General features: G+C 39.8%; 1 protein-coding gene across 1 annotated transcript in view; it reads left to right on the forward strand.

Annotated features, from left to right (window-relative positions):
* Window positions 1–15805, forward strand: part of LOC108287668 (transmembrane protein 132B) — a 79180-nt gene that overhangs the window by 41527 nt on the left and 21848 nt on the right. The window contains exon 2 of the mRNA XM_017506213.2: window positions 14947–15152. Within this exon, the coding sequence (XP_017361702.1) occupies window positions 14989–15152 (164 nt within the window). The 5' untranslated portion in view covers window positions 14947–14988. The remainder of the gene's footprint in view (window positions 1–14946; window positions 15153–15805) is intronic.

Consider the following 15805-nt stretch of genomic DNA (forward strand, 5'->3'; position numbering starts at 1 on the left):
TTAAAGTTCATCCGTGTTTTTGTGTGAATTGATAGTGAGTTCCTTTTTATTGCTGTGTAGGATTCCATTGCATGGATTTACCACAGTTTATCTATTTGCCTGTTGAAGGACATCTGGGCTGTTTCTAACTTTTGACACTTCTGAACACATCTGCTATAGACATTCACATAGAAATTTTTGTGCAAACATGTTCCCAGTTCACATGGATAAATTCCCAGGTGTGAGATTTCTGGATCATATAGTAAGTGAATGTTTAACTTTATAAGAAATTGCCAGACTGTTTTCAAAGGTAGTTGTGCAACCTCCCATTCCTACCAAAAATGAGTGAGAATTCCTGTTGCTGTTCCACATTCTCAATAACATAGGGTATTGAAAATTTTTTCTTTTGCCATTCTGAGTTTGTAGTGTTATCTCTTAGTGGTTTTAATTTGTATTTCCCTGATAATTCTTGCTGTTACACATATTTTTCTGTGCTTACTTGCTGTCTGTAAATCTTCTTCCTTAATGAAGTATTTTCAAGTCTTTTGCCAGTAAATATCATTGTGCTATTTTGGTATATTTTATTTTTACTCTTGTTACTAATATTAACACACAATGCATTGTTTTTAGTTTTGCTTTAGATAGTTAGCTATTTTTTCACAGCAGTTTTAACTTTGAAAAAGTGAATTTTATTCTTCTTTAAATTATTCCATTCTTAAGTATATATCTAGATTCCCAGCTGATACCTTCTTTTTTTCTGCCGGAAGGACTTTAGTATTTCTTATATATTGCTTTTGGTTTTCACCAGTTTAAGTATTACATGCCTAGGTGTTTGTTTTCATTCATCTGTTGATCAACATTTAGGTTGCTTCCAAGTCTTGGCTACTGCGAACAGTGCTGCAACAAACATGGGAGTGCAGATATCTCTTCAATATACCGATTTCCTTTCCTTTGGGAATATACCTAGCAGTGGGATTGCTGGATCATATGGTAGCTCAATTCTTAGGTTTTTGAACCCAACTTTTCTCCACAGTGTTTGTACTGAGGTAGTTAGCAATTATCTTAAGCTTTTGCCCAAAACATTATTTCACTTTCATTTTTTTTTGGCTGGGTATAGAACTATAGGGCAATAATTATTTATTTCAGAATCTTCATGATATCATCCCATTATCTTATTGCTTGCCTGATTTCCAACAGGAAGTCTGCTGTAACTTTTGTCCATGTTCCTCTGTAGCCAATGTCTTATTTCTCTGGCTGCCAACAGGATTTTCTCTTGGCTTTTGGTTTTCAGCAGTTTGCGTATTATATGCCTAGGTGTTTGTTTTGTTTATAATTGTCCGCTTTGGTGTCATATGACCTTCTTGGATCTGTGGTTTGGTGACTGCCAGTAATTCTGGAAAAGCCTTGGTTATATAGTTTTTTCAAATCTTTTTTGAGCCCTGTTTTGTCCCTCCGTTTGGGATTCCAATTACATGTACATTAGAGCATTTGACACTCTTACAGCTCTTGCATGCTCTTTTCCTTTTTTTTGTTACTCTTATTCCCTTTGTGTTTTAGATGGGGGTAATTCCTATTGATTACCTTCAAATTCACAGATTCTTTCCTTGGCTCTGTCTAGTCTACTGAGGGGTAAATCAAGACATCTTTGCTACTATGCTTTTTTATTTCTAGAATTTCCATTTTATTATTATTGTTTTAATCTCCTCTGAAATTACCCATCTTCTCCTTTATGTTGCCTATCATTTCCACTAGAGCCTTTAACATATTAATCATAATTATTTGAAATTTCCTGTCTGATAGTCTAGACAGCTGAATCATATCTGAGTCTAGTTCTAATTATTGACTTTTTTCCTTTCTGGGGATGTGTTTTGTCTTGACTTTTGGTATGCTTTGCGCTTTTTGTTTAAAGACGGACCTTTTTGTATCACACATCTCATCTCAGGAGATACTTGCCTTTTATGATTATAGCTGTGTATACCTTTCTTTTTGATAGGCCTATAATGTTGGGGTTTCTGTTAATATAGTCAGAAGCTGGGCTAGGTTTAAGGGTTTTTTTTAAACAATTTTTTTACTTTTTAATTTTTGTAGTACATATTTATAAGGTACTTGAGATGTTTTGATACAGACATGTGATGTATAATAATCACATCATGGAGAATGGGGTATCCATTCCCTCGAGCATTTATCCTTTGTGTTACAAACAATCCAATTGTACTCTTTTAGTTATTTTTAAATTGTACAATTAAATTATTATTGACTACAGTCATAGTCACCTTGTTGTGCTATTAAATACTAGGTTTTATTCTTTCTCTTATTTTGTACCCATTAACCATCCCCACCTCCTTCACAACCCCCACTGCCCTTCCTAGCTTCTGGTAACCATCCTTCCACAATCTTCATGATTCAATTGTTTTGATTTTTAGATTCCACAAATAAGTGAGAACATACGATGTTTGTCTTTCTGTGCCTGGCTTATTCACTTAAGATAATGATCTCCAGTTCCATCCATGTTGTTGCAAATGACAAGAGCTCATTCTTTTTTATAACTGAATAGTACTCCATTGTGTATCTGCACCACATTTTCTTTATCCATTCATCTGTTGATGGACATTTGAGTTGCTTCCAAATCTTGGCTATTGTCAACAGTGCTGCAGCAAACATCAGAGTGCAGTTATCTCTTTGATATAATGATTTCCTTTATTTGGGTATATTTCTAGCAGTGGGATTGTTGGATCATATGATAGCTCAAGTTTTAGGCTTTTGAGGAACTTCCAAACTTTTCTCCATAGCAGTTGTGCTAACTTACATTCCTACCAGCAGTGTACAAGGGTTCCCTTTTCTCTATATCCTTGCTAGCATTTGTTATTGCCTATCTTTTGGATAAAAGCCATTTTAACTAGGGTGAGATAATGTCTCATTGTAGTTTTGATTTGCATTCCTCTGATGATCGATGATGTTGAGCACCTTGTCATATGCTTCTTTGCCATTTGCATGTCTTCTTTTGAGAAATATCTATTCAAATCTTTTGCCCATGTTTTGGTTATTTGTTTTTTTCTTTTCCTATTAAGTTGTTTGAGTTCCCTGTATGTCCTTGCTATTAATCCCTTGTCAGATGAATAGTTTGCAAATGTTTTTATCCCATTCTATGGGTTGTCTCTTTACCTTTTGAATTGTTTTCTTTGCTGTGCAGAAACCTCTTAACTTGAGGTGATCCCATTTGTCCATTTTTGCTTTGGTTGCCTATGCTTGTGGAATAATATTCAAGAAGTTTTTGCCCAGACCAGTGTTCTAAAGAGATTCCCTAATGTTTTCTTGTGGTAGTTTCATAGTATGAGGTCTTAGATTTAAGTCTTTAATCCATTTTGATTTGATTTTTGTATATGGTAAGAGATAGAGCTTCAGTTTCATTCTTTCCATATGGATATCAGTTTTCCCAGCACCATTTATTGAAGAGACTGTCTTTTCCCTAGTGTATGTTCTCAGAAACTTTGTTGAAAATGAGTTCACTGTAGGCGTGTGGATTTGTTTCTGGGTCCTCTATTTGTTCCATTGGTCTATGTATTTGTTTTTATGTCAGTACTATGCTGTTTGGCTACTATAGCTCTGTAGTATAATTTAAAGTCAGGTAATGTGATTCCTACAGTTTTGCTGTCTTTACTTAGGATAGCTTTGGTTATTCTGGGTCTTTTGTGGTTCCATATAAATTTTAGGATTTTTTTTTTCATTTCTGTGAAGAATGTCATTGGTTTTATGATAGAGATTGCATTTAATCTATAGATTGTTTTGAGTAGTCTGTATATTTTTACAATATTGATTCTTCTAGCCCATGAACATAGAATATCTTTCCATTTTTTTTGCTGTCTCCTTTAATTTCTCTCAGCAATGTTTCATAGTTTTTAATATAGAGATCGTTTACTTATTTGTTTAATTCCTAGGTATTTAATTTTATTTATTGCTATTGTAAATGGGATTATTTTTAAAATTTCTTTTTAGATTGTTCATTGTGGGCATAGAAAAATGCTACTGATTTTTGTATGTTGATTTTGTATCCTGCAACAGTACTTGATTTGTTCATCAGTTGTAATAGCTTTTTGGTGGAGTCGTTAAGTTTTTCCAAATATAAGATCATATAATCTGCAACCAAGGATAATTAGACTTCTTCCTTTCCAGTTTGGATTCTTTTTATTTCTTTTCCTTGTCTGATTACTCTAGCTAGGACGTCCAGTACTATGCTGAATAACAGTGGTAAAAGTGGGCATCTCTGTCATGTTCCAGATCTTAGAGGAAAGGCTTTCAGTTTTTCCATGTTCAATATATACCAACTATGGGTCTGTTGTATATAGCTTTTATTATGTTGAGGTATGTTCCTTCTATACTCAGTTTTTTAAGGCTCTTATCATGAAGAGATGTTGAACTTTATCAAATACTTTTTCAGCATCAATTGAAATGATTGTATATTTTTCCTTCATTCTGTTAATATGATGGATCACATTAATTCATTTGCATATATTGACTCATCCTTGCATCCCAGGGATAAATCCCACTTGGTAATGATGAATGATCTTTCTAATGTATTGTTGTATTCAATTTGCTAGTATTTTGTTAAGGATTTCTGCATTCGTATTCACCAGAGGTATTGGCCTGTAGTTTTCTTTTTCTGATGTGTTTGTCTGGTGTTGATATCAGGGAAATACTGGCCTTGTAGAATGTAGTTTGGAAGTATTCCCTCCTTTTCTGTTTTTGGAATAGTTTGAATAGGATTGGTAGTAATTCTTCTTTAAATATTTGGTAGAATTTAGCAATAAAGTCCTCAGATCCCAGGCTTTCTTTACTAGGAGACTTTTTATTACAGCTTGGTTCTCATTACTTGTTATTGGTCTCTTCAGATTTTGGATTTCTTTTATTTTATTGCATTTTAGGTTTTGGGGTACATGTGAAGAACATGCAAGATTGTTGCATAGGTACACACAGGGCAGTGTGATTTGCTGCCCTCCTCACCATCACCTATATCTGGCATTTCTCCCCTTGCTATCTCTCCCCAACTCCCCACCCCCACTTTCCCTCCCTATTTCCCCCTGACAGACCCCAGTGTGTGATGCTCCCCTCCCTGTGTCCATGTGTTCTCATTGTAAAACACCCGCCTAGGAGTGAGAACATGCGGTGTTCGATTTTCTGTTCTTGGGTCAGTTTGCTGAGAATGATGGTTTCCAGGTTCATTCATGTCCCTACAAAGGACACAAACTCATCGTTTTTGATGGCTGCATAATATTCCATGGTGTATATGTGCCACATTTTCCCTGTCCAGTCTATCACCGATGCGTATTTGGGTTGGTTCCAGGTCTTTGCTATTGTTAACTATACTGCAGTGAACATTCGTGTGCATGTGTCCTTATAGTAGAATGATTTATAATCCTTTGGAAATACACCCAGTAATGGGATTGCTGGGTCAATCCTACCCCTCTTCAAGCTGTAGTGTGTCTAGCATGTATCCTTATCCTTCCTTCAGGGTAGAGCTTTCTGTTTCCTTTCCTTTAGATGCAATGAGTTTCCACAATCTCCTGATTGACAGCTTTTATTATACTTCTGCCTGAAGACTGACACTTTTGTCCCGTAGGGGAAATAGAAGAGATGAAACTGCGGAAATTTAGCACTGACTGCAGTTTCTCTCTGCAGCCAGAATCGTGAGGGAAGCTGTCTTGGGATTACCTGACATCTTCTCTCCAAGTGTCTGCTGAGATTCTTAGAACCTGCAAGAGGGTGCTCACTCTCCTGTATTTACAGTCCCCTGGGTCTTTATACTCTCACAGTAGCCCACATTTGTTCTAGAAATATATCTAAAAGCTTTACTTGAATCCTTCTTATCAGCTTATGTGGCATTCCGCAGTGTCTGCCCCAGGGATGCAAATGCTTAATATATATTTCTCCCTGCAGGCATATGTCTTTCTCCAGATTGCAGGTTAGTTTGTTACCCTGCAGCCACAGTTCTCAGACAAACTCACCAAAAATTGTTAATTTGTAGTTTGATAAGGGTGGGAACATTGCTTTTCAGCACTCTGTATTTCTGAGCTGAAACTGGGGACCTGGCTGTCTTGATTTTGTCTCTGATCTTTATCAGAGTATAATCCAGTCTGCTTTAAATATAAAAAAACTAAGAATGAACTCAACATATAGAGGGGATCAGAGGATACTCAACATAGAGAGGGAATCAGAGATTCAAACTTATTTCTTTAGCTTTATGAACTCTGAATATCAGAGGCAAGTTCCAGTCAATTTAGTAAGTTTATTTTGCCAAGGTTAAGGACACACACCCATGACAAGACTCAGGAGGTCCTGACCACATGTCCCAAGGTGGTCGGGGCACAGCTTGGTTTTATACACTTTAGGGAGACATGAGACATCAATCAGTATATGTAAGATGAACACTGGTTCACTTCGGAAAGACGAGACAACTGGAAGCAAAGAGGGTGGGGATGGGAGGCCAACTCAAAGCTGGTAGGGGACTTCCAGGTCATAGGTAGATAAGAGAAAAATTGTTGCACTGTTTTGAGTTTCTAGTTAGCCTTTCCAAAGGAGGCAATCAGATATGCATTTCTCTCGGTGAGCTGAGGGATGGCTTTGAATAGAATGGGAGACAAGTTTGCCCTAAGTAGGTCCCAGCTTATCTTTTCCCTTTAGCTTAGTGATTTTGGGGTCTCCAGAATTATTTCCCTTTCACAGCTTGAATTCTGAACCACTCTCCCTGACCTCTAAACTCATGTATCTAACCTCTTAACATTTTTATTCAGCTATCTGACAAGCATTTTGAATTCAACATTTTCAAAACTGAAGTCTGATTCTTTCTCTCTTCCCTAAATATACATCTTGTACCATCTTCTATCACAGGGATAGGAGCTCCATTCTTTTGGTTGCTCAGGCCCAAAACTCAGAAACCCATGTGACTTCTCCCTCTCACTCATTCAAAATCCATTTTAATATCAAATCCCATCTCATCACCTCTGTCACTACCACTGTGATTGAAGCCACCTTCATGTCTCTCTATTGGATGGGCTGAGTAAGCCTCTGAATGGTCTCCCTACCTGCCAGAGGTATCGTTAATTTTGTTGGCTCAAGCCACATTTTTGCTCCAAATACGACAAAACTTCTCATTACACTTACTGGAGTAAAATACAAGCCCTTGGCTTCTTCTCTGATCTCACTTCCCCTATCTTGGCTCATTTGCTTTCAGATATTTTTCCTTTTAATTGACCCTTGAATATGGCAGGAACATTCCTGTCTCAGGGCCTTCACACTTCATGTGTCCTCTGGTTTGAATGATCTGCACATCTTCCTGACTCACGTCCTCACTTCAGTCAGGTCTCTACTCAAATGTTACTTCTCCAAAGGGCCCTTTATTTTCTATTCTAATTAAAATAGCATATTCTATCATCACCGTCCATTCTCTTCCTTGCTTCATTTTTTCTTTCAAGCCTGTTTTACTGCCTGGTATTATACTATGTATCTAAATGTTTAATTTGTCTTTCTCCCTATTAGACTATCAGTTTCATAAAAACAGGAACTGTATTCTTCATTGCTCTACTCTCAGCACCTAGGACAGTTCTTGAGTCTTAGTCAACAGTAAATAAATATTTATTGACTGAATAGATGCTTTATTCCTGTTTTACAGATGAGGGATCTCAGGCAAAGAAAGGTTACATTGTGACAAAATACATTGAAACTCTGAGCTTGGTTTCTAATCCCTCAAAACAAAAGAATGTCAGAACTGGAAATTTTAGGTTCCTTAAAGTTCACAGATGCAGAATCTGAGCCTCAGAGATTGGAGAGCAACTTGCTCAGAAGTGGTGAAGGGAAGGGTTGAGGTGAGGACCCAGGTCTCTGGGCTTCAATCTGTGGCACTGAACTTCCCTCTGAGCTTCCCCTGGACATGGAGGTTTACTTAAAGGAATGTGAAAATTACTAATTAAATATTATTTTGTGTTAAGTTGTGCTTCTGCCATGTAGGAATTAGGTCTGAGAACAGACAATTATTCCATAGATTACAACTATGAACTCAGGGTAAAACCAGAAAATAAAAATCTCTAATGAGTGAACAAAAGCATGAGTATTTTGAAGTGGAGTCAAACTTGGAGAAAGTGTCCAGAACAGGGAATTTTCCTGATTTGTTGGCCTTTGCCTTGAAGACACCTGCATTTACAGCAATGAAGTGGGCAAATTAAACTGCTATAGAAACTCCATCATTGTGGCTGAAAGCAACCAGGGAAAAGAGCCTGGGGTAACCACTGACACAGGTAACAATAAGGATGACTCTGAAAAAAGCCAGACGTACAGAGTACATATTGTGATTCCATTTATATAAAATTCTAGAAAATGAAAATGAATCTGCAGTGATGAAAAAGCACATCACTGGTTGCCCAGGGCTAGGAGAAGAGGGAGCCATGGACTGAAAAGAGGCATTGGGATCTGTTTTTGGGGTGACAGTGTTCTGTCTGTATAGCGTTTTCATGGGTGGACACTGCCAAACTCATTGAACTTTATCTTTTAAATGGATACACTGTATTCAACATAAATTATAACTCAATCTGGTTGATAAAAAGTACTGGTGTGTGTATTTAGGTCTTGCCTTTCCCAACAGCCTATGGTCCTCTGGAGGAAGGGCTATGTCTTCCTTGCCTGGGCTACAATAAAGTAGTAAGGCAGTGTGAGGAGGCCTCTGGCACAGACAGACTGAGTGGGAAACCATGCTCTGCCTTTCCAGCAGCCTCTCCTTGGTCTCAGCCTACCCTCAGTAATATAGGGACAAAAATGTAATGTACAGAGTATTTGGAGAGGTTAATGGGTATAATTCTACGTAAAATTTTGAAAACAATGCAGAGTTCATAGTAAGAACTTATTACATGATAGATATTATTATTCCTTTTGGCATTTATTAATAGTTAAAAACTCAAGGTAAAATAAATATTTTTGAGTATATGCTGCACCTCAGACACAGTATACTTTGTTAAACTCAGTAATACATACAAAGTATTTGATTTATATAAGTGAATATCAAAGGTTTTTCTCTACATAGTTTTGATTCTTTTCGTCTCTCTTAGTATAGAATTTCAGCATTGTTTGTAAGTTTGTGAGAAACACACCATATGATTCTGTAGCATTTTTTTCTTCTAATATAGCAGCACATGTCTTGGGTTGGGAGAGGGGCCACGAGGAAAGCCTAATGAGCAGTCAGCCCCCCATCAGCGCAGGCAGGTGGGTAACAGTGTGGCGAACACAGACGGTGGCTGGTGCACAGAGTAAATTCTTGCTTCTTTTTAAAATAGAACATGAAGTAAATGATGTGTCTTACAAGATACCCAAAGGAAACATATACACATCTGGAGAGCCCCTTTTAGCCTCTTTTATTATAAAGTAATGTAGTTGCAAAAGTGTAATTTGATAGTAAAAATATTAACCTCTAAAGGCAACTTTTGCAAGATGACATTTACAAGCCATCTCACACATGCTCACAGATTAACATGACACAACTCATCTGTTTTCAATCTCCATGTTTCTGTCCTCAGCTCTTCTTCTGTTAGTATTGACAGCGTTTGGTTTTCGATGTTCCTCTTGGGGCTCAGAGAACCCTGAAGGTATCGTTTAGATGAATGATGGGAATCTGACTCTGATCTTTATTTTGCTATGTCTTCCTGTCATCTCCTCACATCCCTCCTCTCCCTGCCAATAAAACACACATGTACCTCATACACAGAGACCTTAATTCCCAGTTGAAAGGCCAAATTGATCACTGGGAATCCAAGGCCTCACATTTATCAGCTTTGTTCCTTCTCGTCTGTCTTCTCCCGTAATATATGAAATGACATTCATTTTTCTTATTGCCATTACCATGATAAGCTTGTGTAAGTCACCATCTTTGCCTTCTTACATATATACACACTGCTGGTGGTAGTGTACAGAAATGAATGGGTCCCAGAGGAGACAGCTGTGATGTATTCATTCACACACTCAGCATCTATTTAGTGAACACCTTCTGTGTGCCCAGCACTGTGCAATTAGTAGAGACAGCAGGGAAAAGGAGAAAGATCCATGTTCTGAAGCAGATTACCTTCAGGTGGGGAAGACAGATAAGAAACAACCGGGAGCATTATGAGAGTGCCAATTATTGTGAAGAATTACGTTATATAACAGAGCAATCTGGCCGGCGTGGTGGCTCACGCCTGTAATCCCAGCACTTTGGGAGGCCTAGACGGGCAGATCACGAGGTCAGGAGTTTGAGACCAGCCTGGCCAAGATGGTGAACCCTGTCTCTACTAAAAATACAAAAATTAGCTGGGCACATTAGTGGGCGCCTGTAATTGCAGCTACTCAGGAGGCTGGGGTAGGAGAATCGCTCGAACCCGGGAGGTGGAGGTTGCAGTGAGCCGAAATTGCTCTATTGCACTCTAGCCTGGGCAACAGAGTGAGACTCCATCTCAAATCACACACACACACACACACACACACACACACACACAGAGCAATCTGGTGCGATTAATACAGTGTAAGGGGTCTAAGTAATGGAGCCATTTGTCAATTTAGTGTACACAGTAGTACAACAGCGAATTAGATACAAGAAAATAGTGTAACATAGATGGAGAGTGACCAGAGATGGGTGCCAAGTTTACATGAGGAATGGCTCAGGGAATGCATTCTGAGGAGTGGCATTTGAAATACAGTCCTGTGTCATTTATAATCCTTTTGGTGGAAAATAACAAAACCACATAGACCATGATGACTTAACCAACAAGAAAGACAATCACCTGATAAGATGCCTCAAAATCAGGGGTCCAGGTGGGCTGGTCCAGCGGCCCCTCTAGGTCATCAAGCGCCCGGGTTCCTTAGCTCCCAGGGTCAGCATGGCCTGCGTCCGGCTCCCTCGGGGCTCTGGGATCCCTGCAGCAGTTCCTGTCATCATTTCCTATGCAACAACATCCGGTCAGAGGAGAAGGGGCCGCTTCTGGTGAGTCTCTTTGATTAAGGACATGTTTCACAGAAGGCATAGTAGACTTCTCACAGCTCACTGGCCAGAGTAATAGCACGTGCTTGCCCCTAAACCAATCACTGGCAAGGAGGATGCAGGTTTAATGATGGAGTTAGGGAGGCCTGGGGTGAATAGAGGGCAGTCGATTTCCTGAAGAAAACCTTATTACTATTAGAAAAGAGGAGAGTGTGTGTGTGTTGGGCAGAGGTGCTGGTGCCTAGTTGACTGGCTAGTAGGAAACCAGTTATGAAGGACATCAGATCACATTCCTGGGAAGACCATGGCATAGCCTCGGGATGGGGCTAAGCCTAGGCGAGCTTAGAGGATCAGTGAAGACCCATGAGGAGGGGCCTGTGCCAGGCAGGGAGGGCATGCAAGCTGTGGCCAAGAGAAGGAGGCAGGTCCAGAGCATTAGGGCCTGGTAGGCCCCTATAAGGAGTTTGGATAGTATCAAGTGTAGCACAAGAAGTCCCTGGAGAGGGCAGAGATGATCAGGCAGAGGAGGCAGCCCTGGGCCAGTAGTCAGCAGTCAGGTGCTGGCCTACAGTATTACACACATGCAAAACACTGCACAAGAGGCGGTCACTTTCTCTAAGATGGATTCAGTACAGGTAAAACGGTTACCTGTTTTTGGCACCCACCTCGTGGTGGTACCATGGGGCTTATTGCATTGAAAAGGGAGTGTTGCAGCAATGAGGTCCTGTATAAATATGAGCTCTTTTGTGCAGTCAGTTCTCATTATTTGAGATAGTTATAAAATCCCTGTGAACACTGAATTAGTAAGTGCTGAACCTTCGCTTCTAGGAGAAAAGACACACACACACACACACACACACACACACACACACACACACACACTTCTAATAGTCTATAATCTTCCATTTCAAAAGAGATATTGAAGTTTGGAACTGTTAGGTGACTTGTCTGAGGCTGCCTCACTAACAGGTGCCAGAGTTGGGATTTAGATTCTGTCCCACTGGATCCAGAGCCTCAGCTGAAGCTTCTACACGGCATTCCATTGCCCCGTATGTTGTCCATGCTTTGGTCTTTGTATGAGAGCTGGGACAAGAAGGCAGAGCAGGCACTTGTTTGATCTCAGCTGGGGATGCCTGCATGGGGCAGGTGGTTCAAAATTTTCCCCTCTCTGTGCAGTTCCACAAGTGACCAAAAAGGCACATCTAGTACTGACTTTGGGGTTACTTTTAGGGAGTAGATGAGTTTGCACATATGGAATACACAAATAATGAGGGTCATCTCTAATTGGTGAGACCATGAGGTGCCAAACTCTGGTTTCTGTATATCTAATATGTCCTTTGTACGTTGTTAGAATCTCAGGTCTTAGCATTCAATATGATTAGCCTTATTTGTGATGTTTTAATTGAATTATTTAAAATGGAGGACATACACTTTTTTAAGGGTATGCATATCCTAGGAGAAAAAACTCTAAAGATAGTCAACATAAAGAAGTCACCTAAGTCCTCTTACTTTGTTATGTTTTAAATTAATTTATTTTTTCCATATGGGCTGTACATCACTTCCTAAAAGATGGGGCAGGTTTAAGTCTATATGTGCTCCTTAAGGATGCAGACAGTTACATTATTTCATTCCTTATGAACATAGAAAGAGCCTCACAGCTTCCAAAACTGATGTGTTCTTTCCAGTGGGATGTGATTCAGAGTGATTTCAAGTGTGATTGGGGATGGCTGGGTAGCAGTAAACAAGGGAGAACCATAATTTTCCACAAATGCAGGAAGGTTGAGGTCTGCAGTATGGAACGTTGGATTGAGAAAGTTCTAGCAATAGGTGACAACCACCTGAGCTAGGGAGAAGTGACAGCAGAACTCCCCAGTGTATCCACTACAGGCTTCTAAATCATAGGGAACCTCAATCTATTTGCTTCTGAGCAGAGTTAAGGGGACTTCACTCTCTTGAGATAGTATGCATGACACAGGCTGAAAAAGCAATGAGTTCAAGGGAGATTAGAGGTCTTACTGAGCCTTCACCTTCTCCTAGTGCATTGCTTCCTTGGGAAGGCAGAGATTTCCTTCTAACAGGGCTTCCACACCTTGAGTACCTAATTGGATGGCAGTCAGGCTCAGCATTGTGTCAGCAACTATTGAAAATAAGAACACGATCCTCCATTCCATTTTCTGCTCTAAATGGAAATCTTGTTCTGATTGTTCTCTTTACAGTCCTGGGCACAATGAAGCAGATTTAACTGCCCCAAACATGCTCTAAAATATAGCTAATTTGCTTGGTCCTTTGTTGTTTTTCTCTCTCTTTTTATAAAGTGAAGCAAAGAGAGGGATAGAAGTAGATTCTTTTCTTTTTTAATTTGAAAAGTTAAAGAAATGCCATATTCAGCTCTCCTTGGAATTTTGTGGATGAGAGATACATTAGCTCTCAGGCCTAATGGTAACTCTATCCTCTACCAAATTAGGGCTGGAGGGAAAAAGACTTGAGATTGCTAAGTTCTGACAGGATAGGAAAGGGGCTCCACAAATGAATGTAGCTGGATTACAGTCGCTCTCCAGCCATCCTTGTTCATTGCTTTATGGACTATCAAGTCAAAGTCATAATGATTTCAGCAGATCTCCCAATTAGTGGCCTACATTAATGATACCTGAAGATTCCTAAAGACATTATTGGTGTTGAGAAGTGGAAGTGACAAGGATCCATCCCTGTGACTGGGGATGCAGGGTGAGTCTTCAGTGTCCCATTGTCCCATTAGCTATGTTCTCCTTGGTTTCAATGTTGAGCTACAGTGTAGAGCTGTTAGCTGGCAAAAGGCTGATTTCATTTACAAGGAAGCACATTCGTATTAGTGCCATTTTTTCAGGGTCGAGGGAGGTGATAATTTATCTCAAACAACTTTGATGTTTACTCTTTAAGTTTGGAATTGGCACTTCTGACATTGTTCTTGAGCCATTCACTTGACCATGTCAGATAGGCAGCTGGGCATGTGTGTCTGGGACTCAGAAGGGAGGCCTGAGTTGTAGTTACAGATTCAAGTGAGGAAAAGAAGCGACAAGAATAAGTCCTACTTTCTGGCTTGCAAAATGGGGCTCTGGTGGCTCCACTGGTTGAGGTGGGGGCCCTGCCAGCAGCCCAGGCTTGACTCTGCCCCTCAGCAGTATGAATGCAAAGGTTGCACACTACTTTTTATTTTGTGTCCTCTGCTCATGAAATGATTTGCGATCTCTATTTCTTCTCTCCACCTAGATACATAGATACATTTTTCTGATTGTCCAGGAGAGAAACTCAGCAACAATTTATTTGCTTACCCTGAAATAAAATGGGGACTTAAATTGTCTAATACTCAACCTACTAAAGCATGCTCATTAGAGAGGGCACCCCCAAGTGCTGACTCAAAAGACCATGGCGAAATGCCACATTCATTCTGCAAAATTACAGCTGAATGGGGCAAAAATAATTATATCCATGTTTCTAATGCATTTCACAACTATTTCGCCTACCGAGATTTTAATCTAGTGCAAAGCTCTCCTGATTTTTCAGAGATCCTCAGTATGACTTGAATAATGTGGATTTTTAGTAACATAAAAACCTTTTATGCATCTTCAGATATGGTGCAAGAGTGAACTATGAGGCACCTGGGGTTTGATTAGTGATCATTTGAGTACATAAAAAAGGTAAGGTAAAGAAAAACACTCACACATACACACAAAAGGCAACAGAGGTTATATAACTCCCTTAAATTATGTTAATGGTTTTACTTGTCAGTATTTTGTAATACAAAATAGTTTTCCTGGGGTCTATTTGTCAGTATTTGTCAGTAATTAGTGCCTACAAATTACCTTTTATGCAAGTCCTGTTCATCAGGTTGTTTTGGTGTCTAATAAATCAGAGCTGCTGAAGTTCATGAACTTTCCCCGTTGTTGGTTTTTGCTTGTGCTTTTCCTCCTGATGCATCTCAAGGTTCTACTTCCTCCCCAAAGGTTTCCAACAACTGCGATTCCATTTTTGTGAATGGGAAGGAAATGAAGAGCAAAGTGGACACGATTGTGAACTTCACCCACCAGCACTTCACCTCCCAGTTTGAGGTCACCGTCTGGGCACCCAGACTCCCCCTGCAGATTGAGATCTCAGACACAGAGCTGAGCCAGATCAAGGGCTGGAGGATCCCGGTTGCTGCCAATAGAAGGTGAGGAATCAAAGAGAAGACTGTGGATCTGATTGTCCTGGGGCCCAGATCTTTGTGGGAAGCAAATTGGCCCTCAGGCACTCAAGCCCTTGGGGAGCAACATTCCCGGTGGGAAGCATGGTCTGGCCTTTGGGTTCAGATGGATCTGACTTGACTACTTACTAGCAACTTGACATGAGGAATTTATAATGAAAATAGTAATAATAATAATAGTAACAACCCAATAGAATAGTTGATTCAGTAAAATGAGTGCAATGCATAACAAGCACCTAGCACAAGACGTGGCAATTAGGACATAGCTGTTTTCCACTCCCCATTTCATTATTGTTCATTCCTACATTATTCACTATCAGTTCCCCTGCTTGTAAATGTCTGCCTTCATCCACGGAACACAGTACAAGTGGTTAAGAGTGTGGGCTGTGGGCTAAGGCTGCCTGCGTTTTTAATTCCCCCGCCAACCACCCGGGTAAGTCTTCATTTTACTGCCGAGTTTCAACCCCAGCTTTACAACTTGTACCTGTGTGATGTTGGACATGTGATTTAACCTATTTGTCAGTTTCCTCATCTATCAGTTAGGGATGATAACGTCACTGAAGCATTGTCCCAAGAGCTCAGTGAATGGACACATACTATAGTAGACCATTCTAAAGATG

Source organism: Cebus imitator, unplaced genomic scaffold, assembly GCF_001604975.1.
Source record: "Cebus imitator isolate Cc_AM_T3 unplaced genomic scaffold, Cebus_imitator-1.0 Scaffold350, whole genome shotgun sequence".
Lineage (NCBI taxonomy): Eukaryota > Metazoa > Chordata > Mammalia > Primates > Cebidae > Cebus > Cebus imitator.